At 30.8% G+C, this 23,897-nt stretch overlaps 3 protein-coding genes across 3 annotated transcripts; all 3 read left to right on the top strand.

Moving 5' to 3' along the window:
• The first annotated feature begins 2,530 nt into the window (after positions 1-2,530).
• On the top strand, positions 2,531-6,841 carry LOC107859367 (30S ribosomal protein S5, chloroplastic). The gene is made up of 2 exons (XM_016704351.2): positions 2,531-3,348; positions 6,404-6,841. The coding sequence occupies exons 1-2, from the start codon at positions 2,678-2,680 to the stop codon at positions 6,651-6,653; spliced, it is 921 nt and encodes a 306-aa protein (XP_016559837.1). The 5' UTR covers positions 2,531-2,677; the 3' UTR covers positions 6,654-6,841.
• A 223-nt stretch (positions 6,842-7,064) lies between these two features.
• On the top strand, positions 7,065-8,177 carry LOC107861218. Its single transcript, XM_016706578.2, has 2 exons — positions 7,065-7,264; positions 7,611-8,177. The coding sequence occupies exons 1-2, from the start codon at positions 7,172-7,174 to the stop codon at positions 7,989-7,991; spliced, it is 474 nt and encodes a 157-aa protein (XP_016562064.2). The 5' UTR covers positions 7,065-7,171; the 3' UTR covers positions 7,992-8,177.
• A 9,789-nt stretch (positions 8,178-17,966) lies between these two features.
• On the top strand, positions 17,967-21,015 carry LOC107859365 (late embryogenesis abundant protein At3g53040). The gene is made up of 2 exons (XM_016704350.2): positions 17,967-18,227; positions 20,210-21,015. Exons 1-2 carry the CDS (start codon positions 18,060-18,062, stop codon positions 20,864-20,866), a joined length of 825 nt encoding a protein of 274 aa, XP_016559836.2. The 5' UTR covers positions 17,967-18,059; the 3' UTR covers positions 20,867-21,015.
• Positions 21,016-23,897: the final 2,882 nt, after the last annotated feature.

Raw genomic sequence — 23,897 nt, 5'->3', positions numbered from 1 at the left:
AATAAAACGACTTGAATAAACAAAATAAGTACAAAGTTAAACAATTACCTTACGGAACACGCCAGACATAAAAGATTCGTACTTAGGCCTTATACACTCCACCGACCAGTTTAGTATTCTGGGAATAACGTTTCTCTGACGGACAACAGTATTTTATTCTACCTCGGAGTAGCACTCAAACATCCAAACATTTAGAATGTGCGGCATTCCACCCAATGAATATAACTGCTTTGCAGTATTGAAATCCTATTGCCAAGAACTCATTAACTTTTCAAATGTGACCTTCCCCCATGGAAAGTGAATGTACCGACCGTCCTCGATAATCTGAAAGTGCACAACACTGATTGGTGCTTTCTTATGCTGAGAAAACATGAATGTATGAACAAAGAACAATATCGCCAGGTTCAGAGCATCTTCAGCATTATTAAAGTTTCCCATCTGCACTCGTGTTATCAGTTTAGACCGAGTTATTGCTCTTTAATTATCGAAAAAATACCTCGACATCAACGCTGATTTCGATGATGAAGTATACATATAATCATCAATATTGCCGGTACACTTCAGACTGGTAATAATGTTGAATTCAAGCATTGTGAATTTGAGGATTTCCTCTTGTACCCAAACATGAAGCTCATCCTTGTTATCCTGGTGAATTTCAAGCTTGAGTAGGCATTTTGAAATCTGTCCTATCCAGTTACACCGTGGCAAATCTAGAAATATGTCAAAAATCGTATTTCTAAATGTGTCAAGTACATCCTCCCCAAAATATTCCTTTATCTCTTCCCTGAAAGCAAAGTTACATAAGCTCCCCATATGCAATGGGTGTGGTGGGACTTTATCAATTCGGTATTTCATGCCCTGGAAAAAAAACATAACATAATTAGCTAACAGTTACTGATTGTATGATGATCATTTATACTTTCATAACATAAACCAGACCAACATTAAACAATTGTTAGTCATGTATGAGGGTAACTTATAACTGTACAAGTAAACTGTTTAAATGTATAATAAATACAATCCAATATATACACTACATGAACACATGTATAAGGTTAACTTATACATCTCTAAATTAATATAATATGTTAAACGTGTATGATGGTTACTTATTCATTAACTAAATCAGACCCACACTAAACGATTGTTAGTCATGTATGAGGGTTATTTATACATTGACATTTAAACTGTTTAAATGTATAATAATTTCAATCCAAAATATACACTACAGTAACACATGTATGAGGTTAACTTCTACATCTAAAATTAATATAAGCTGTTAGACATGTATGATGGTTACCTAATCATTAACAAATCACTTGCATTAATGGATAATAAAATCCAACACTAACCATTCTATCGATACACATGTATGATATTTACTTATACATCTAACAAATTCTTATTATACTCAAAAAGAAACTATATCTAAACATGTATGAGGGTAACTTATACACATAAAATTTTTAAAAAGTGCCATAATTAAACAACATATACAAATGTATAATGGTTATGTATACATCTAACAATTTATATCAGACCAAAACATAAACAAAAACTACACATGTATGAGGGTAACTTATACATTTCAAAAATTAATATCAGCTTTATTAGAATGTATAACCTTTAGAATAATATTTCAGAACAACTATATTATACATTCCTGTGATAAACACTAATGTATCGTGTCTTATTATACATGTGTCAAATTATACATACACTCATAATAAATACCTTCGACAGACGTGGTCGGTCGGAATAATCAAATTTCTTTTTACTTATTTTTGAAGTAGACTTCTTCGATTTAGAAGCAACCTTATTCCTTAATTTCTTCATTGTAACGAGGTCATTTTGTGCTTTGAGCGATTCTCTGCCCAATCAAGATCCTGTTCTTCAAATGTAGCAGGAACAAATCCAAGTGGAATATCTTCTACAGTGCATCTAACTGAGTAATTCCTAAACTAAAACTTGGAGGATTATCCATTACCAACTAACACTATTTTAACTTAACCGTATTGTTATATCGAACTACAAAACAATAAAACAAAGATCTAACTTGTACCATATGAAAAATAATGAAAAAATGAACTACTTAACTTGAATAAGATTGAACAATACTATAATTTGAACGTGCAAAAAAAAAACAAAAACGGAAAACCCCTGAATTAGTAAAGTTGAAAAAAAAATCAAAAAAATTAATGAAGTACAATATTAAAAAAAAATTAATTTTTGAATAACTTACAATTTGATAACCACAAGTAGAGATTACTTCAAGTATGCCGTAAAAGGGTGATTTCAAAAATGGAGTAAAAATTGGCTTGATAATGGGAGCATTAGGGAGTAAAAGACGGAAGTCAAAAATAGGTTGTTAGATGTATAATATTGAGGAGCGAGAAATTACCAAATAAAGGGATTTTTGTAATTATTACTGGATTTGTGTAATTACTTTACCAGTTGGGAATTTTTTGTAATTATGTAACTTATATTTGTGTATATATATATGTGTAATTTTAAGATAAAAAATTGGATTGGATTTGGGAGTAATCAGTTCCAAGTTTACACCCATGATAGGAGGGCCCAAAATTAAGCCCAAAGAAACTCGACCCGTCTTCCTTGATTATCCAAAGGATAAGATATACAGTGTCTACACCAGTGATCCAAAGCAGCAGCAACAACAATGGCAGCAGCTTCTTCTCTCTCCACTTTCTCTTCTCTCTCTCTATCTTCCCCATCCCGTTTCTCTAACTTTACATCCCAACCCAATCATACATTCTTCACCTCAAAAACCACCCACCCACCCTTCCACCTCCTCTTAAACCCAAAAAAATTCAACCCCATTAAGCTCAATTCCACACCTGCCGAAACTATTTTCTATGACAACTCAGACCCTGAAGAAATCTCCACTTTTGACCCCCCAGAATGCCCCGAAGACTTCATTGAACCGCCCTCTTTCGACGAGGGGACAATGGAGTCGGAAGAGGAGATTGCGAAGGCGTATGAGGAGCTTTACGGGTCTGCGTATAGTGGGGAGACGTTTCTGGGGAATGATGTATACGTGATGGATGCGAAAGTGAAGAAGACGAGTGGGTTTGGGAAAGCGAAGAAGGAGAAGGCGAAGGACGGGTTTGATGAGAGAGTGGTGCAGGTTAGGAGGGTGACGAAGGTTGTGAAAGGGGGGAAGCAGCTGCATTTTAGAGCGATTGTGGTTGTGGGTGATAAGAAAGGGCAAGTTGGTGTTGGAGTTGGGAAGGCGAAGGAGGTGATTGCTGCTGTCCAGAAGTCTGCCGTCAATGCGAGGAGGAATTTGATCACTGTGCCTATGACGAAGTACCTCACTTTCCCACACAGGTAAAGTAGTGAAGTGTGTGTTTTCTAATTTTGAATTATGTGCTTTTGCTAGTTAAGTTTTGACATAATGGTAGGATTTTTGTGTAGTTCTTAGCTAGTGCCAAACTGCCAATAAATTGTTGAGGTGCAGGAATTGTAGACCTCTATTCCAGTGTCATTAAAATTTATGAGAATTGAGGTCTCTTTTATGCATGTGTTCAGTTCAGCAAGGGCAGTGAAAGCTACTGAAGTTCACCCCTCTAAGGTTGAGGGTGTAGCTGATCAGTTTCTTATCTGCTTCCTTTGCCATTTGAGTCGCTTCTTAGGATCAAACTGTTGCTAGAATAGGTCTACTTCCACGCCCAGGGTTTTGCTGATACAGCGAAGGTAGTATAGTGTGACGAGTTTGAATCCTGTGGTGGACAAAGCATAGTAAGGTGGAGAGAAGGATAGAGGTGTAGGGGCAGGGGACATTATCTGTCCAGGCCGAAGATGCAAAACGACTGATTGTTCAGTAAAAATAGAGTAGTTCTGCTTGTATATCTTGATGAAGATGGGTAGTTTTTCTTTTCTGAAGTAATATCTGCATAGCGTAATATCTGCATAGGTTTTTCCATAGTTTTCTTGTGTAACCATAAGTTGGCATGCTCACAGATTTTTGCTCAGACTAAGTCACCAATTTTAGTTGTGCTTCTTGACCTTAGATATAACATATAAATGGAATTATTAAGGATCTTCTGGATCAGTAGTATATGGTTATCTGTGTAAAATACTTCCTCATGTGGTTCGATCTTTCCTTTTATGTACTGAGCCAAAGGCAACCAAATATAAAATTTTTGTTTACCGTTAAGCACTTTGGAATCTCGCTGTCTCTACTCCTCTTATGGATTGAGCCAGTTTGTGCATACCTCAACCATTGATAGGATTTGACCGCGGTCGCCCATGATTTTCACCCACTTCAATACCACTAGGGAACACCCACGGGGTGTTGACTAGGATGCTTAATAAGCTCTATTTTAAGCATCTGAACTTAATCTAACGTAATTGTATTATGACGAACCTTTCATGTTGCTGGTTGTATGTCAAATTGAGATGTGCACGAATGTGTATTGTGTCTGCGTTGAGTTTTTTTTTTGCATTGATTTAGTAGGTAATGAGAAATGTACATGTAGCCCACTACGAGGTCTGTCAGAAATATGTGAAAGTCATAAATGATTGCTTCTTCTCTTCAACTTATTTTATGAAAGGATATTCAGAGAAATAGTTAAAAAGTAACTCCTTGGCTTTATGCAAATTCTTGTCAAATTCCATGGAAAAACTCATCACAAATGTAGAGAGTCCATGAATGCAGGAAAAATTATAGAAAGGAAGCACTGAAGAAGACAACAAAGCTGTGTAGAAAAGAAACTTCTCATTATGAATGAAAAACTGTCCAAAACAATGCTAGTCTATGAATACAAACACAGAAGGAAAAGAAATATCTAGCCTGCACTGACCAATCAGAAGTGACAGCTGGCTCCCATTCTAACTAACAAGTGACAGCTGGTTCCCAATCTAACTAACAAAACAATCTTACAATCTAACTAACTATGCATAATTAAGCTAGCTAATTAATCATCTGAATAATCTCAATAATTCTCTTTGCACGTTTTATTATTTTAGTGTGTGAGATCATAACTGTGAATTTTTATAGTTTTTTCGGTGTGTGTGTATGACCATTTAGACAGATATGTTAGCAAGGAAATTATTATGTTTGTAAGTTGAAGGTAATTAGGAAATTATTATGTTTGTAAGTTGAAGGTAATTCTATTGATTTCAAGTTAGCTTTTACTTGTCAAGCAGTTTGATGTAAATGTAGGAATTTTGTGTAGCTCTCAGCTAGTTTTGAGGTGTGAAAGTTATTTTAAAATTGAGCTAGATGAGCGATGGTTTGTTAGACTCTGGTCCATACAGTAGAAACAGAAATGCCACAATTGTCTTGTCAATGCATTTAACCATCAAATCTTTTAGTCGTTAGTACTGGTACAAGTGGGAATTTTCTGTATGTATTTCCGGGTTTGTAAGGTACTTCATATGGATAATATCATGTCGTTTGAGATCACCAAGAAGAAGATTCTCATGTTCGAATACCAATTATAATGCTCTGCCTGAGCCCATCTGCTCTAGCCTTCCCAGGCAAATTTACTGGAACTTTGTTTGTGTTCCAGTTAATTAGTTGAGGTGCAGGAATTGCAGACCTCTATTCCACTGTCATTGAAATTTATGAGTCTATGATGCATTTGTTCAATTTAGCAAGGGCAAGTGAAGTTACTGAAGTTCATCCCTCTAAGATTGAGGGTGTGGCTGATCAGTTACTTATCTGCTTCCTTTGCCATTTGAGTTGCTTCTTAGGATCAAATTGTTGCTATATTAGTTCTACTTCAAGCGCCAGGGCTAGTTTGAATCCTGTGATGAACCATGCCTAGTAAAGTGGGGAAGGATAGAGGTGTAGGGGGAGGGGACATTATCTGGTGAGATCGAAGGTGCAAAACGGCTGATTGTTCAGTTTTTGAAAAATAGAGTAGTTCTGCTTCTATATATTGATCATGCTGGATAGTTTTTCTTTTCTGGAGTAATATCTGTATAGGTTTTTCATGTGCCATTGTTTTCTTGTGAAACCATAAGTTGGCATGATCACATATCTGCAGCTTTTTGATGTGAAAAAAATGATTCATCTAAAAGGTTTTACCACATCTCGCCTTGAGGAAATCTTCTTTTGGCATTTGCCTTGTCTTGTATATTGACTTTAGTGTAAAAAGTTTAATTCCTTTAGGCAGCTCATGTTGAAAGAATTAGTAGCCACAATGAAATGGTCGATATTCAAATTTCAATAGAGACAAAAACGTTAAAGGAAGGATCTCTTTATATTTAAGTAAGTCTTGGTAGGTAGAATTATTGGTGCTTGTATTGGTTGTAGATAGCAGGTGGAATAGTCTGCAAGTTGGCAGGACACCACCATTATCTCAAAAGAAACAGTATCATCTTGAAATTGGTTTTCAAGCTAGTGATGTAATATTGTTGAACAACTAATTTGCAGGTCGGAGGGAGATTTTGGAGCTGCAAGGGTGATGCTTAGACCTGCAGCCCCTGGTACTGGTGTGATTGCTGGTGGGGCTGTGCGTATCGTTCTCGAGATGGCCGGTGTGGAGAATGCTCTGGGGAAACAGCTTGGGAGTAACAATGCCCTCAACAATGCAAGGGCCACTGTTGTTGCTGTCCAGAAGATGAGACAATTCAGTGAAGTTGCTCAAGAACGAGGCATTCCCATGGAAGAACTGTGGAAATGAACACCTTCCTTCATGTTATTTTGATTTGTATTCTTCAAGATTTTTGTAGAGGAAAAATGTTTCAACTGGGATAGCTGCAGATCCTAATTTTTCTTCTAGTGTTAATTTGTTAATCGTGTAAATTTCAAATGCAGACTTGTCAAACAGGATACTTCTGTATAATTCACAACTTCACGATAGTTTGTCTACATCTCTCCCTGGACAATGTCACATTGGCAGGGTGTGCCCACGTAAAGGCTGTGAATTATTACTGACTTAATTAAGATGTTACTCGTAAATTGTCAAATAGTGTCTGCCAAAAGTTAACATGGAACATTGTACACGTGTCCAACCGTAGCAACTATGTGGCACATAGACCTCTAAACGTGTCACTCTCAAGAGACCCCAGACCTCTTCCTTTATGCACCAAACTCTCGAGAATACTGTGACGAAAAAAGAGCTAATCCTTAGAATCATCTTCACTGATTCCATCAAACCAAAAAACAAGTGTCCAAGCAAAAGTTGCTAAAAGAGCATCAATGGCGTCCTTAAGCAAAAAATCCATCTTCAATCTCTCCAAAACCTTCCCACATCGAGCCTCATCTGTCTTCATCGGTCGTCAAATCTGGAAAGTAAGTCTTCCTACATAATTTAGTATAGTTCGATCTAGGATTGAAATTTATAGGCTATTACAAATTTACATACAATAATAATTGAATTCACATTATTTATGCATAGTCTTTTGGTTAGCCTCGGTCGTAAAATTAAATCCTTTCCTTTTAACAGGAAAATGATCTCAATCCTATTTATGTATTCAACTAGAAAATTTAAATTTTAGGTTGGATGGTCATTCATGAAATTACCTACCTTACATGCTACAACATTAATTACTGTCGTTAAATTTTCAAACAAATGGAGTACATGCTTATACATTTTGTGATTTATGCATGCATATGGAAACACACTATAATATTAAAGGGAGGATATGTTGGTGCAACAGAGGAGCCGTCGGAACAACAGAGCAGGCATGTCAAGAAGTGCTTCTACGGGACCGATACTGATGAAACGGGTGGCAAAGTATCTGAAATGGCTGATAAGGCGAAAGAAGTGAAGGATAAAGCCACTAAAACAACTCAAGATGCATGGAAAGCTATTGAGGAAACTGCTGAAGAGTTGAAAGAAAAGGTGGTAGGAAATGTAGATCCAGAGGCTGTTCATCAAGATGAAATTGTGGTGGAAGATGAGAAGGAACTTAGGAAGAAACTGGCTAAAGAACCAGGAGGAAAGCCTGTGGATGAAGATAAAGGTATGAATGTGAATTGGAGACCCATTGTTGAGAAGAAACCACAACCCTCTTGAAAACAACATTTTCTCTTCTTTTCTTAGGCTATTTTAGTTTTGTTTGAGAATAATAGTGAAGTCCTATGGACTTGCTAATTAGTAGCTAGCTTGAAGTTTGTAATCCATTAGCCTAGATTGAATAATCAGAGACGGCAGTACTGAAACTTTGCAATTTTATTTGTAGTGTCATGGAGCTTTCTGTTTTGAGTAGTGTGTTGAGTGTTCAAAAGCTTATCTGTATATCGCTCTCATTGTATTATCCACAGGCCATTTAAGTGTATGTCATTATCAACTGTAAGTAGAGATTCACCTAGATGTGGTGTGTACAATAAAATTTAGCCACTTTGTGAGTGGTTATGCAAAATTGTGAATCAAGTACAGGTCTAGAGCGTCTCTTTGATTAAAAAATTAATGGATTAAGATAAGATTCTATTGGATATTTATGATTAAATGTGAATTGGTAACAACATGAAGCTGTCCCCTTTTAATCTCATCTGAGTAATGGAAAGGCGATGTCCATTTATCTGATCTCAATTGTATAACTTTTTTCTCTCTATTAATATGGTTTTTTTTCCCCTACTTATGTTTCTTCTTATCAATTTTTTTAGATTAAATTTACTCGTTAACGTCTCCCCCCTCTAAATAATATTAAGTATTTTAAAATGTGTGTTTAAAACTAATATCAAGTATATTTTAAGTTTAAAATTTATTAGGAGGATCTTAAATGTAGTATTTTTTGGGGCGAGAGTACGATTCTGATAATCTGACTAGTGTCTTAAAGATCAAGCGGTTCTACAAATTCTCATTTATTTGCATTTTCTTAAAATCTTTTAGTTTTGTTTCGTGTAATATTTTACTGTTGAAATATTTATTTACTTATATAATTTATAAAAATATTGAAAGTAAAATTCCATAGGGGCTTATGTTCATCAGTTGTTTATGCCTCATCTCGTATCAATTAAACATTTAAATTTCATGCTCGTGCCTTTAAAAACACTATTTATATATTAATAAGAATATTGATGGAATCCAACTGGAAATATTTTCTTCACAAAAATTTTAATATCTAAATTTCATATTACTTCCTTGAAAGAATAATTAAATGTCATTATAAAGTAACATTTGGTGCTTCAAAAAAAACATTAAAACACTTCATCTTTTTGGTATTGATGGAATATTTCACTTATAAATAACAGTATCTTTTATTGGGCTGATTATGACCTCAATTTATCGCTTATTATAAATACTAATCAAAGTTGTTCTTTTGATAAATATTTCTCATATATTTCAAGGTATTTGCAAAATATTTTCAGCAAATTCACTCTAATTAACCCAAAAATTGGCATGGAGGTAAAAATTTGAATTTACCTGTTTGAATTAGGTAAAAGCTTACACGCATCCGGTATATACACCAGATTAATATTTTTTATAATGGTTAACTAATTAAATTAAGAAAAATACATGTTTATTAATAGGATTAAGTAATATGAACTCTAAATTCAAACACATGATATATATGTATTATCTTGATGTATATAGCGGGTGCGTGCAAATTTTAACAATTTGAATTATCTTAGTGTATTTGGTTAATTTTCAAGATAACAGTAGAGGGGGAATAGGGATCTGGAAATCGCGGCCCGCACCGAAACAGTGATTTACCCCTAGATGTCCAGTCAATTGCTGCGCCTCAACGCATTTCGGTGAGAACCAGCTAGCTCTGGGTTCGAGTGGTATTTCACACCTAACCACAACTCATCCGCTGATTCTTCAACATCAGTCGGTTCGGACCTCCACTTAGTTTCACCCAAGTTTCATCCTGGTCATGGATAGATCACCCAGGTTCGGGTCCATAAGCAGTGACAATTGCCCTATGAAGACTCGCTTTCGCTACGGCTCCGGTGGGTTCCCTTAATCAAGCCACTGCCTATGAGTCGCCGGCTCATTCTTCAACAGGCACGCGGTCAGAGCCCTGGCTCCTCCCACCGCTTGAGAGCTTACGGTTTCATGTTCTATTTCACTCCCCATCGCGGGGTTCTTTTCACCCTTCCCTCACGGTAATACTACAGTAACATTTTCTCAGCAAGTGTTTAATCTTTTACCCCGCATAACACGGGACGTTATGTTAATGCAGAGTCGTTTTCTTTTACTGATGATTCCATATATGTAGAGAATTATGTTTCACTCACTTATGAATTGATGGATAAATGGCTTCTTTTTGAGGGTAGAAAAATGACTTTTATTTCTTATAATACTAGACACAAAGTGTCCGTACCAGCACGGCCTCATTACTATTTTTTTTAATTTTAATTTATATGACACGAATAAAATTTAAAGTCAATCATTTTTTATTTTTATATTTTAAAATATTTTGACTTGCAAATTTACTTTACTTTAACATAATATATGTTATTTTCCAAAAGTCGGTAAAAAAATTATATACTATCTGTAAATATTTTAAATTATTATTATTACGGTATATAATCTTTTTCATATAATTTTTACTTTGTTCTAATTTATACAGTACAATTTGAATTTTGAGAGTTAATTAAATTTGTTATAAGGTTTTTAGATTGAATTTTGAAAGTTAAAAACATTTGAAGTTATTAATTATTGTAATGTATAATATTTTTTATGTAATTTTCAGATAATATATGTTATTCTTTTTGACCCGATGTATGTGGAATAAATGAAATTTTGAGAGCCAAATATTTATAATTATAAAATTATAGTAAGTATTTGACCGTAAATATTATTCACAATATTTTCAAATATATTTTTATTTTATTCTGAAATACGTATTTGGCTATAAATATTTCAAAATATCTAGATTTTTGAATAACACCTCAAAAGTTATTTTCATTATTTTTGAATTTACTTTTTACATTTTTTAAATTTATTTTTTAAAAGAAAAATCTAAACTAAAAACAAAAAATAAATAAAAAGTAAGCTGAAATTAATGTGGAGTCCACTATTTGTACTGAAGAAAATTGAAACTAATAAATAGAAAATCATTAATGAAAAGGCATGGGACCAGCCTATATGGAAAAGCTAAATGGGCAGCTTTTTTCTGTAATAAACCAAACATATCAAAGGTTTATTATCCAAAAGTGAAAAAAACACATGTATATAGCATGTAGCTACAAAAGATTTAAGCAACAAAAAATAAGAAATATCTAAAATATCCTTAAATAAATTATCAATTCTAAGAATACTAGTGGAGCATGACTCGTATCAGCACGAGCCTAATATTAAAATATTTATTTATCTTTTCAACTTTAATATATTTAAATAAAAATTTTTAATAAAAGAATTGCATATGTTTTCTAGGATTCATCCGAAATCTAGCATGAGTTCAACATATGTTATTTTAATACGTATTTAGATAATTTAAGTTGTTAACTATTGTAATTTATAATATTTTTATGTAATTTTTAAATTAATATACGTTACTTTTCTTATCCAAATTTTTGTGGCATTGATAGTCAATTATATTTTAAAATAATTTAAGTTATTAATTATTGTGATTTATCATACTTTTCTTCTATTCCAATTTCAGTGACACTAATATAATTTCAAGAGTCGACCAGATATTTTATATCTTTTAAATTTTTTAAATTTTTAATTATTGTGATTTCTAGTATTTTTCATATAATTATTTTGAAATATATAACATATTAAATTATTTTTAGATATTTTAAGTTTTTAACTATTGTAATTTATAATACTTTTTATGTAATTTTTGAATAATATATGCTACTCTCCTTGTCCAGAGTTTTGTGTCGACGATAGTCAATTATATTTTTTAAATAATTTAAATTTTTTATTATTATGATTTATAGTATTTTTCAATTTCAACTTGTGTGGCACAATACTTAAATGACCAAAATAATTAATTTGAGGTAATATAGTAAAATATAATTATTATTATTTATTATTTATTATTTTTATTATGTATATGTGTTGATTCAAGAAGAATTTGAAAACATTTAGAAATGTGCTGAATGTTACAAATGTTAATAATCTATTTGGTGCTTCTTGATTTCTCTACATTTATCTCTTGTGTGTTTTTACTATATATATTATATTATATATATATATATATATATATATATATATATATATGTATATATATATATATATTACCGAAGTCACAAATCATGCTAGAGGATATTTAGGACCAAACTACTATATATCACCATTACTCAGACAGAACCCAGATCAAATACCTCAGTATAATTTGCAAAAGGAGACTAGAAAGATTATTTTCTACAACCATTGTTCTTCGATGACGGAGAATTTTCAAGAAGAAGAATCACTCCTCATGTAAAACACTAGATTAATAAAGCAGGTACAACTATTAAAAGCAAGACTCAACCACCAGACAAATATAAGCAAGACAGATGCAAAAACACAGACTCAGACTCAGAGTTCTCCATCTCCTCAAAAAATGGATGAGAAGGGTGTGCATTTCCCACTAAATGCTCAGAAATCCACTGTATCGGATGTTGGTACAGCTAGTCCGGTTCAAACGGTGACCGGTAAAGACAAATCAAAACCGTTAATAGCTGTCACTTTGCCAAAAAGTGAAGATGAAGGATGTTATTCATCAAAACATAAGTTAGCAAAATCGGGTAATAAGATTTTAAAGAAGACTTTAATATCTAAAAGGAAAAATGAAACAATAGAGAGTATAATCAAACAGACTTTAGACTGATTTTTTAACAACCAGACACAAGATAAACATATGAATGGACAGCCAGATGGACAACCCACTACCAGTGCAGACAGAACTGTTCCAGAAATAAATAATACAGACAATAACTCTTCAAGATCTGACGAAGATAATAGTATTGCAAGCCATCTTGCACACTTCCAAGATGCTCAGGATTCATACGAAGACGATAACTCAGGAATGAGTTTCGACTCAATTGCCCTGCACAACTTAGATACATAATAAAGACAGCATACAATTTGTATTATTAGATAGTGTAGTCAGGTTGGGATGTCCACTTTATGTCTTGTAATAGTTAAATTAGTGTCAGAGTGCTTCCTTTATCACTACTTTCCAAAAGAAAGAAAAACTGTTGAAGCACGCGTCAAAATAAATCTGGAAGAAAAATTAATAATGCATGTGATGATGGGGCCCAATGATAGTACCCGGCTTGCATTATTAAGATTTTTTCTTATCTCTTATCTTTTGGTGTCGGCCACATATGTCTGGGCCACGTAGTAATCTTTAGAACCACTACTTTATTTAGTTTTTGCCTATAAAAGACTTACATTTTGTAGAAGGAAGATAGAGTGAAATGAACCAACTTCAAAACAGACTTGAAATGTGTAAACCTTTCCTCCCAAAAAACCTATCCAAGTCAGTCCTTCTTGTATAAACTTTGTATCAGTGTGTTTTAAATAAAAGCTCCAAGTTTTCTATTCGATCTTAAGGGGGTTCTCGAAAGGAAAACCTCTCTCCTAGTTACTTCATGTAAGTTCTTATTTACATATTTTCCCCCAGAAAAATATTTATACTTATGTTCTTATATCCATGTTTAAAGTTATTTAACATATTTTTGTACACCATGTAAATTAAATTCTCTATAAAATTCTTACCCTTAGTATATGGTTAGCCTCTTAATTTCTTAATAATAATGATGGATTAACCTATAAATTCCTAGGAAATTCTGCCCTTGATAGTCCAACAGGTCTGCAAAATAGACAAAGGACGAGGGTTAGCTGCCAGACTAAAGTTTTCCAGGGTGTGGTTAAAGAAGTAAGATGTTAAGAAAATAGATTAAGAGGAAGAAATGAACAGGGTAAAACAAAATTAAAAAAAAAAAACTCTGGGGAAAATATAAACTATAAGAATGATAACATGAAGAAACAGTGGAAAGAGGGAGTACTGAGTAGGTTTTACAAAACTGATATACTAAAAAATCATTATTTATTGAAGAATATCACCGAAATATATCCTTGTTTATTACCTTTGTTTATCTTTGTGTTAAAACATTGAAATATAATATTGAAACATATTATTATTGAAATATACCACTGTTTTGCTATATATATATATATATATATATATATATATAAAATCATGGATTTAATATTATCAATTTTTTAATACATAAGTGACTTATAATAATTAATTGCGGGTGATACATTAAAATCACGATTGAAGCAGCAGAAATCAATCAATTTTTTAATTTTTTTTTGTTAATTATTGTTATTTAAAGTACTTTTTATTTCATTTTCAAATAATATATGTTGCTTTATATCTTCTTCTATCCCGTTCCAATTTATTTGACACTAATATAATTTTGATAGTCAATCAAATATTTTATGTTGACATATCATTTTATTATTCTTATTTTTCTAATACATAAGTGACTTATAATAAGGGGTGATATAGTAAAATCATCATTCGAAAGACGAAAATTTAATTTAAAACATTAAGAGAATTCCGTATTTTATGTCTATTTTATTTTTCATTAAATTTTATTTATTTTATTAATACCTAGATGACTCATAATAATTAATTAAGAGAGATTGATTATGTTATTACTATAAAAATTAATATAATTTTATCATATCCAATAGTAATCATCGATAATTCACCGAAATAGTCTATTAATTAAATACGGGATGCTATATTTGCATATGCAAAATATGATATTATTAAACATTATTGGATAGTGCATTATATTTATATTTCACAATAATAAAATTTTACTATATATTTTTATTTATTTCTTTTTAACTTGATACATATTGACCCAAAATAAATTCTAAGAAAATATTCATTAGAAATTTTTTTATTAAATTATATTTTGTACTTTAAAAATTTAAAGTTAAGTTTAAATATTAGTATTTCTATAAAAGAAAAAAATAATTTTAAAATTTAAATTTACTAAAATAAATAAATAAAGAAAAATATTAATTTTCTATATAAAGGTCAATTAAAATAATAAAATTGATTTACTTTAAATATTTAGTTGAAATTAATTAAAATAATTTTTTATTTTGTCTTGATTTATAGTGCACCGATAAAATTTTGAGAGTTGAATAGAACTTTTATCTATTTTTAAAAAAGTATTTTAACTTGTTAATTATTGTGATTTATAATAATTTTTATGTAATTATGAAATAATATATTTATACCTTGTCTTCCAATTTATGTGGCTTCGATACAAGTTTGAAATCAACTAAAATTTTTATATATCTTTTAAATATTTTAAGTTGTTAATTATTATGATTTGCAGTATTTTTTTTTATCTCATTTTATGTGGCATTGCTAAAATAATTAAAGTCAATAAAATTTCTATATGTCTTTTAAATATTTTAAGTTATTAATTATTGTGATTTGTGGTAACAAATTAGTTTTGAATATGATAGCCAATTAAATAAATAAAAAAAATTTACTTTCAATATGTAGTTATAGTTAATTAATATAAATTAATAGAATATATTAAATATTTAAACCATTATGATGAAACAATGAAATTATTATATATTAGGGCATGATATGTAATTAAGATATTTATCTATCTTTTCAATCTTGATATATTTAAACAAAATTTTTTAATAAAAGGATTCCATATATTTTCTAGGATTCATCCAGAATCTAGCATGAGTTCAACATATGTTATTTTAATACGTATTTAGATAATTTAAGTTGTTAACTATTGTAATTTATAATATTTTTTTTTGTAATTTTCAAATTAATATACACTACTTTTCTTGTTCAAATTATTGTGGCATTGATAGTCAATTATATTTTAAAAATAATTTAAGTTTTTAATTATTGTGATTTATCATACTTTTCTTCTATTCCAATTTCAGTGACACTAATGAAATTTCAAGAGTCGACCAAATATTTTATATCTTTTAAATTTTTTAAGTTGTTAATTATTGTGATTTCTAGTATTTTTCATGTAATTTTTTTGAAATATATAACATATTAAATTATTTTTAGATATTTTAAGTTGTTAACAATTGTAATTTATAATACTTTTTATGTAATTTTTGAATAATATATGCTACTCTTCTTGTCCAGAATTGTGTTGACGACAACCAATTATATTTTTTTAAATAGTTTAAATTTTTGATCAATGTGATTTATAATATTTTTTCTATCTCAACTTATGTGGTACAATACTTAAATGACCATAATAATTAATTAGGGGTAATATAGTAAAATCACGACTGAAACAGCTGAAGTAGAAATCAGTCAATTTTTTTTTGTTAATTATTGTTATTTACAGTACTTTTTATTTCATTTTCAAATAATATATGTTGCTTTATATTTTCTTCTGTCCCGTCCCAATTTATGTGACACTAATATAATTTTGATTGTCAATCAAATATTTTATGTTGACATATCATTTTGTTATTCTTATTTTTCTAATACATAAATGACTTATAATAAGGAGTGATATAGTAAAATTATCGTTCGAAAGACGAAAATTTAATTTAAAACATTAAGATTTAGTTTTGTATTTTATGTCTATTTTATTTTTCATTAAATATTATTTATTTTCTTAATACCTTGATGACTCATAATAATTAATTAAGAGGAATTGATTATGTTATTACTATAAAAATTAATATAATTTTATTATATCCAATAGTAATCATCGATAATTCCACGAAATAGTATATTAATTAAATACGGGATGCTATATTTGCATATGTAAAATATGATATTATGAAACATTATTGAATAGTACATTATATTTATCTTTCACAATAATAAAATTTTACTATATATTTTTCTTTATTTCTTTTTAAGTTGATTCATATTGACCCAACATAAATTCTAAGAAAATATTCATTAGAAATTTATTTTATTAAATTAAATTTATTAATTTTGTACTTTAAAATTTAAAAGTTAAGTTCAAATATTAGTATTTCTATATAAGAAAAAAATAATTTTAAAATTTCAATTCACTAAAATAAATAAATAAATAATAAGATTATTTTTTATATAAAAGTCAATTAAAATAATAAAATTGATTTACTTTAAATATTTAGTTGCAATTAATTAAGATAATTTTTTATTTTGTCATGATTTATGCTGCACTGATAAAATTTTGAGAGTTGAATTGAACTTTTATCTATTTTTAAAAAAGTATTTTAACTTGTTAATTATTGTGATTTATAATATTTTTTACGTAATTATCAAATAATATATTTATTCCTTGTGTCCCAATTTATGTGGCTTCGATATAATTTTGAGAGTCAACTAAAATTTTTATATATCTTTTAAATATTTTAAGTTGTTAATTATTATGATTTGCAGTACTTTTTCCTTTATCTCAATTTATGTGGCATTACTAAAATAAGGAGAGTCAACAAATTTTTTATATGTCTTTTAAATATTTTAAGTTATTAATTATTGTGATTTGTGGTAACAAATTAGTTTTGAACATATTAGTCAATTAAATAAATAATTTTTTTTTACTTCCAATATGTAGTTATAGTTAATGAATATAAATTAATAGAATATATTAAATATTTAAATCATTATGATGAAACAATGAAATTATTATATATTGGAGCATAATATGTCATTAAGTGAGAGTAGAGGAATTTTTTGGTAAGAGGCGATAAAATTTCTATATGTCTTTTAAATATTTTAAGTTATTAATTATTGTGATTTGTGGTAACAAATTAGTTTTGAATATGATAGATAATTAAATAATATTTTTTTTAATTTCAATATGTAATTATAGTTAATTAATATAAATTAATAAAATATATTAAATATTTAAATTATTATGATAAAATAATAAAATAATCATGTCACAACTAGTTCTAAACTTGTGCGTCGTGTAACAATTTTGAATTCTTTTTACACTAACACACGTGTTTGTTTACAACTTACAAGGAGCCCTGACGGAACATATTCTATACGTGGCGTTTACACCCAAACGTGTCACACTCCCATGACGACACCAATTCTTCATCTCTTGCTAATTCCCACTATAACATCAAACCCATTTTCCGTATGTAAACAATAACTCTTATCCAACTCCTGTAAACTGCAAGAAGTGTATCATCACACAGCAAGTGTAGTGTCAATCAACAACAATGGCAGCGATGTCAATCACCAAAAACGCCATTTTGAACCTCTCAAAGGCACTTCCTCGAACCCCTTGTCTGTTCCTTCGCCGCAACGTTTCCTTCTTCAAGGCTCTGCCTCAAACCCCTTCACTCATAATTCGCCACAAAGTATCTCGCGTCTGCTTCTCCTCTGAGGTACTTACTATTTCTTATTGTTTTCTTTTGGGATTTACTTTGCATACATATGTTCGCCATCAATCGAATATATCCTTTATATTACGAATACACATTTTCTTCTTATCTATGCTATATTAAAAGTTCACCTTTTTCCTTCAATTATTATAATAATATTGATAATAATTTAACGAGTCCTATAAATAAAAATATATGGTGCGAGATATTAGGAAATAATAATTAAGGAATCCTAAAAATATATGATAAGAATAAAATATAATTTAAAAATTGAAAAATCCTATATATAGAAAATTTAATTTTGGACTCTTTTATTGTAACCAGAAAATGACACAAAAAAGATGTATAAAGAATTCTTTTTAAGAAAATAAGAACATAAAAGATGGCAAAAAGCTGTTTTTTTTTTTTTTTTTGGTTTTTGGCAAAAAGCTATACTAGGACATTTATTTTTGGGATCTTTAAGAGTATAATGTTATTAATACTGTAATATATATATATTAGTGTTTGTGTGTAATTGTAATTTAATTGGAAAAACTGTACACATATGGAAAAAAGAGCTAAAAACAAAAGATAAAGGTTTTTTTCCTAAGGTTTTAGTTTATTTAATTTTTGTAAATAATTTGGAAAAAAATTAAAATATACCATATTTACATTTATGTTTTTAGAAAAAGTTTTGAGTTTTATATATAAAAAAAAGGATTTAAAATTTTATTAATATCCACTTTTTTTTTAAATCCTTCATAGAGATTGATGGCTCCTTAACAAGTTCAGGTTTTCAAGCTACTATTTTGTAGCATATGATATATAATCTTTTCTTTAAAAATTTGTTTAGTTCAACATTTTTTTTGTTTTAAACTTTTTTGATATGATTTTGTAAGAATTTCATATTGATCATCCAATTCAAGTTTTTTTTAGAAATAAGAGATTGAGATTATTACTTTTTTTTTTTTTTTTAGGTTATTACCGTTTTCAACAAGGATTTGTATGAACTTGACATTTTTCACTTTACATTAAACTTCTGTTAACATTTAAAAAAGATGCAGGGAACAAGATGCTTGATTTTAAAGATTTATTAATAATGATAGATTTGAAAGATAGTAGTTTCCTTACAAATCAAAGTTTAAGGACAATCATACCTACTTGTCAACTTAAACTTTTGTTATGATTTCATTCAATATCAAATAACCGTTGTCTAATAAATAATTTAATTTTAGACAATAAATAATTTAATTTTGTAGGGTCTAATTCTTTTAATCTATTATTTTCTTAAATTATAAATTAATTAAAAGAAATTATTAAATTTTAATTTTTAAAAAAACAAAGGCTCCATGTGCGCACTTGCATTTAAACTAGTTAATTTAAAATACAAAATAAAACTAAACAGAGACCGTTCATTTATGATAATAATTATATATTTTCAATTATTAGTTTATTATACTAGGAAGCTTCCAGGATTTTCAACTTAAACCTATATATATGCTCCGTGAATATAATTTGTAATTAAACTTCGTATAACGAGTTTTTTAATATTTGTTCTTTGTTACCGACTTAAATCTATGAATAGATCTAAAGTCTGTCTGGATTGGCCTATTTTAGCTACTTGTTAAGTCAAAATATGCAAATACTTTTGTTGTTTCGGTTAACGTAACAAAATTGTGTTTGAACATTTGTTTTTAATTGGGTAGTCAAAAGTTCATAAATTTAGGATTCAAACAGGCTCGTAGTCACCTGTAATTACTTTTAAATCAGGCTGTGTAAATATTGTTTGCACTTAACTTGAACTCCTCTATAACTTTATATGCACAAGTTCTCAAGTTCCCCAATAGTATATAGTTGTAAAGAACAGTAGTTTTATTGTGGAGAGTTGAACTTAATTCTCCTCTTTTTTTTTTTTTTTTTTTTTTTCTGTGTTTGCTAACTTGTATATGGTTAATTAGCAACTTTATTAGTAACGTAGTCGGACGTTTTTCTATTTATGGTTGAAGGGATACCATGCATCGGAAGATTTTAAAAGAAAAGACTTTGATAGAGGTGTTAAAGAAGAGAAATCGCCTATGAGGGAGATGGCTGATAAGACGAAAGACGATATGAAAGAGTCGATGGACGAAACTAAGCGGACAGCCAAAGACATGAAAGACAAAACAAAGCAAAGCGCTGAGAGCATGAAGGACAAGACCAGCGACATGACCAGTAAGGTAGCAGATAAAGCAAAAGAAGGGAAAGACAAGGCAGCCGAAATGGCACGCGACACTAAAGAGACAGCGAAAGAGCGAGCACACGACATGAAGGAGAAGACTAAAGAGACTGCAGGGTCCATGGCTGATAAGACGAAAGAGTACACGCACGATACGAAAGAGGCGACGAAAGAAGGGGCGAGCAAAGTTGCGGAGACGGCACAAGCAATAGCTGATAAAGCTAAGCAAGCAATGCAGGATGCTGTGGGAGCGGCGAAGGAAACTACTCAGAAGATCAAGGAAACTGTTGTTGGTTCGGCTGATGATGACAAGAAGTCCGTTGATGATTATATGGAAGATCACACGGGTAAAGCGAATGAAGATACAAGGGAGAAAACGATGGATGAAGATGTCGTGGAGCTTAGGAGGCGTGCAGGGGGGTCTGGTCATGATCACAAGAAACATTGAGACGTGAAAAGGCTAGTTGAAGTTTTATTTAAATAAATTTAGTGAAAAGCTTTTTGCTAATATGATGTTGAAACGTCTCGTCTCCTTCCTTTTGCATATATTTGTATACACGGGCATCTATCTGATGATTTTCTAGTTTTTTGTTTGTGGATCTGCTTCTGTCCGGCCAATTGTAACTCTTAGATGGTATTTGAAGTGTCTTTCTTTGGTGGGAAAGGGAACCATTGGAAAGGTTTATGTCGTCTCAGGCTTTCGACTTTAATTAATCCCACACTTAAAAGGGGTTAAAAGGGGTTGTTTGGTTGGGAATAAGTTATTTTGAAATAATTAATTTGTGGATTGGCTTAGTAGGATAATTTATTTCAATCACTAAAGCATTAATAAATATCCTTTCCTTTTGCATATTTGTATGCACGGGCATCTGATGATCTTTTAGTTTTCTGTTTTTGGACCTGCTTCTGTCTGGCCAATTTCAACTCTTAATGGTATTTGATGTCGTATTCCTTAGTAGGAAAGGGAACCATTGGAAATGTTTATGCCGTGTTAAGACTTTTGACTTTAATTAATCCCACACTTAATAAGTTATTTTGGAATAATTAATTTGTGGATTAGCTATTTTGGGTTTAATTAAATATGATGGATAATTTATTTCAATCACTAAAAGCATAAATGGTGGAATTTGATGTCTAATTAATATCTTCAATAAATACGAAACAATGTAATTATATTTTATCTTGGTACGACACTATTAAACATGAAATAAAATAATTATATTTTATCTTTGCACAGCACTGTTATAACTTATTTCTCACACCAAATGATCCTCTACGTAGAAAGTAATGAAGATTTGTAGGTAATGTTAGCAACGTGATTGTGGTCAGTTAGTAGTTATTTCTCACACCAAATGATCCTCTGCGTAGAAAGTAATGAAGATTTGTAGGTAATGTTAGCAACGTGATTGTGATCAGTTAGTAGTTAGTTTGTTGCATTTATTTTGGAGTTAATAAGTTGTTTTTTAGTCTTTAGGCCGCAGAGTAATGAAGTTAGTATTTAGATTCAGAATTATTAGGAACAAATAAACTGTTGTTTAGTAATTTTTATTTTATTTAAGGATTCTTGTAATTTTTTGCTTTCTTGCTTTTGTAACTTGAATACAAAGAAAATTTCCTCACTTGCAGTCTCTTTCTTTTCATTGCTGTTGCAGTTTATTTTTCTATCATTTGGTATTCGAGCTAAATTTCTTTTCCTTTTTGGAGTACTATTGCAGCAACAAAATAAAATAATGACAACTGAAAATTTTGTTCAGCCCGCTATTTTGCGTTTCGATGGACATTACGATCATTGGATTATGTTGATGGTGAACTTTCTTAGGTCCAAAGAGTTTTGGTCAGTTGTGAGTATTTGCGTGCAAGAGCCAGCCATTGATACTGCCTTGTCGAAAGCACAAAAGGCAGAGTTGGATAGTTTAAGGCAAAGCGAAGAATTACCTTTTCAAGGCTATTGATCGTTCAATACTGAAAACAATTCTTTGCATGGATACTTCTAAACAAATATGAAATTTCATGAAGAAGAAGTATCAAGAAACGGCGAAAGCGAAACGAGTGCAGCTTCAAGCGCTTTGTAGTGAGTTTGAGGCTCTACGTATGTAAGGTGGTGAGTTGCAGTGGAGGAGCCACAACCAACGAAGGGTCGTCAGATGAATACCCTTCGTCGGATTTTTTTTTTGAGTATATAGGTTAAATATAAATATTTATGGTTATATACATGTTGCACACCCTTGACAAGCTACAACAGCATAGTCCAGTGGTCAAGAGTGTGCATTTCCGCATCAACAAACCCGGGTTTGAACCTTGGCAGGTGCAACAATACTTTATTTTCTTTATTTCTTAAACAGTTCTTTGCCCAAGGAAAAATATGAACACCCTTAACCAAAAGTTTGGCTCTGCCACTAGTGAGTTGGTAACAGAATATTTCTCTAAGATTTTGGCTATCGCAAATAAAATGCGACTTCATGGAGAAAAAATAGAGGATGTTATCATCATTGAGAAAACACTTCGCTCGATAACAGAAAAGTTCAATTATATTGCCTTCTCCATTGAAGAAACCAAAGATGTTGATGCTCTTTCTACTGACGAGTTGCAAGGTTCTTTGTTGATTCATGAGCAGAAAATAAACCAATAAGATAAGGATGAAGAAGCATTGAAGGCAGTGATGTCTTTAAAAGGAATAGACCCAGAGAAAGTCAAATGGAAAGGAAAAAATTGTCACCAGAAAAGGGAGAGAAGCAAAGCTGGTGATTCCCAGGAAAAGAAGAAAGACGTGACAAGTCTCAAGTTGAATGTTATCGATGCCATCGATTTGGACACTACCGATCTGAGTGTCATACCAATTTAAGTAAGAATTGTGGTGGCAGGTCTAATTTTGCAGCAAGAAAGGATGACACAGAAACAAAGAAAGAAGAAGAAGAGGTTTCACAAAGAGAGTTTTCACTAATTTGTGGTATCTTGATACCGGCTGTAGTAATCACATGTGTTGGCAGAAAGAGGCATTCTCAGAGTTGGATGAAATTTTTTAAAATACCATTAGATTTGGAGATAATTCAGTGGCCTCTGCCTAGGGAAAAGAAAAGGTACAACTTTCAACCAAAAACAACTCCATTCATACCATAGCTGATGTGGTTTTTGTCTCTGCGTTGAAGATAAATTTATTAAGTGTCGGGCAGCTTCAATAAAAGATATATGAACTTAATATCAGGGGTGGAGTTTGTAAGATACAAGATCCTCATTTAGAGTTAATCGCACAGGTTAACATGTCGTCGAATCGATTGTTTCCTTTGCATCTTCACAACTCTATAAAATCTTGTCTTTCTGCCAAAGTGAAAGAGGATGCCTGGAAGTGACATTTTCACTATAGGCATTTAAATTTTGGATGCTTAAAGTTCTTAAAGCAAAAACAGTTGGTGTTGGATCTTCCGCAGATTGAATCTCCCGATGAAGTATGTGAAGAGTGTATAGTTAGCAAGCAACATCGT

Source organism: Capsicum annuum, chromosome 2, assembly GCF_002878395.1.
Source record: "Capsicum annuum cultivar UCD-10X-F1 chromosome 2, UCD10Xv1.1, whole genome shotgun sequence".
Classification (NCBI taxonomy): domain Eukaryota; kingdom Viridiplantae; phylum Streptophyta; class Magnoliopsida; order Solanales; family Solanaceae; genus Capsicum; species Capsicum annuum.
Note: the sequence above shows the minus strand (reverse complement) of the source record. Positions and strands in the feature narration are given on the sequence as shown.

Coding starts and splice junctions, on each gene's coding strand:
- LOC107859367 (XM_016704351.2), top strand. CDS start 2,678: ATGGCAGCAGCTTCTTCTCTCTCCACTTTCTCTTCTCTCTCTCTATCT. Junction 3,349..6,403: donor TACCTCACTTTCCCACACAG/GTAAAGTAGTGA, acceptor ACTAATTTGCAG/GTCGGAGGGAGATTTTGGAG.
- LOC107861218 (XM_016706578.2), top strand. CDS start 7,172: ATGGCGTCCTTAAGCAAAAAATCCATCTTCAATCTCTCCAAAACCTTC. Junction 7,265..7,610: donor TCGGTCGTCAAATCTGGAAA/GTAAGTCTTCCT, acceptor ATAATATTAAAG/GGAGGATATGTTGGTGCAAC.
- LOC107859365 (XM_016704350.2), top strand. CDS start 18,060: ATGGCAGCGATGTCAATCACCAAAAACGCCATTTTGAACCTCTCAAAG. Junction 18,228..20,209: donor GCGTCTGCTTCTCCTCTGAG/GTACTTACTATT, acceptor TTATGGTTGAAG/GGATACCATGCATCGGAAGA.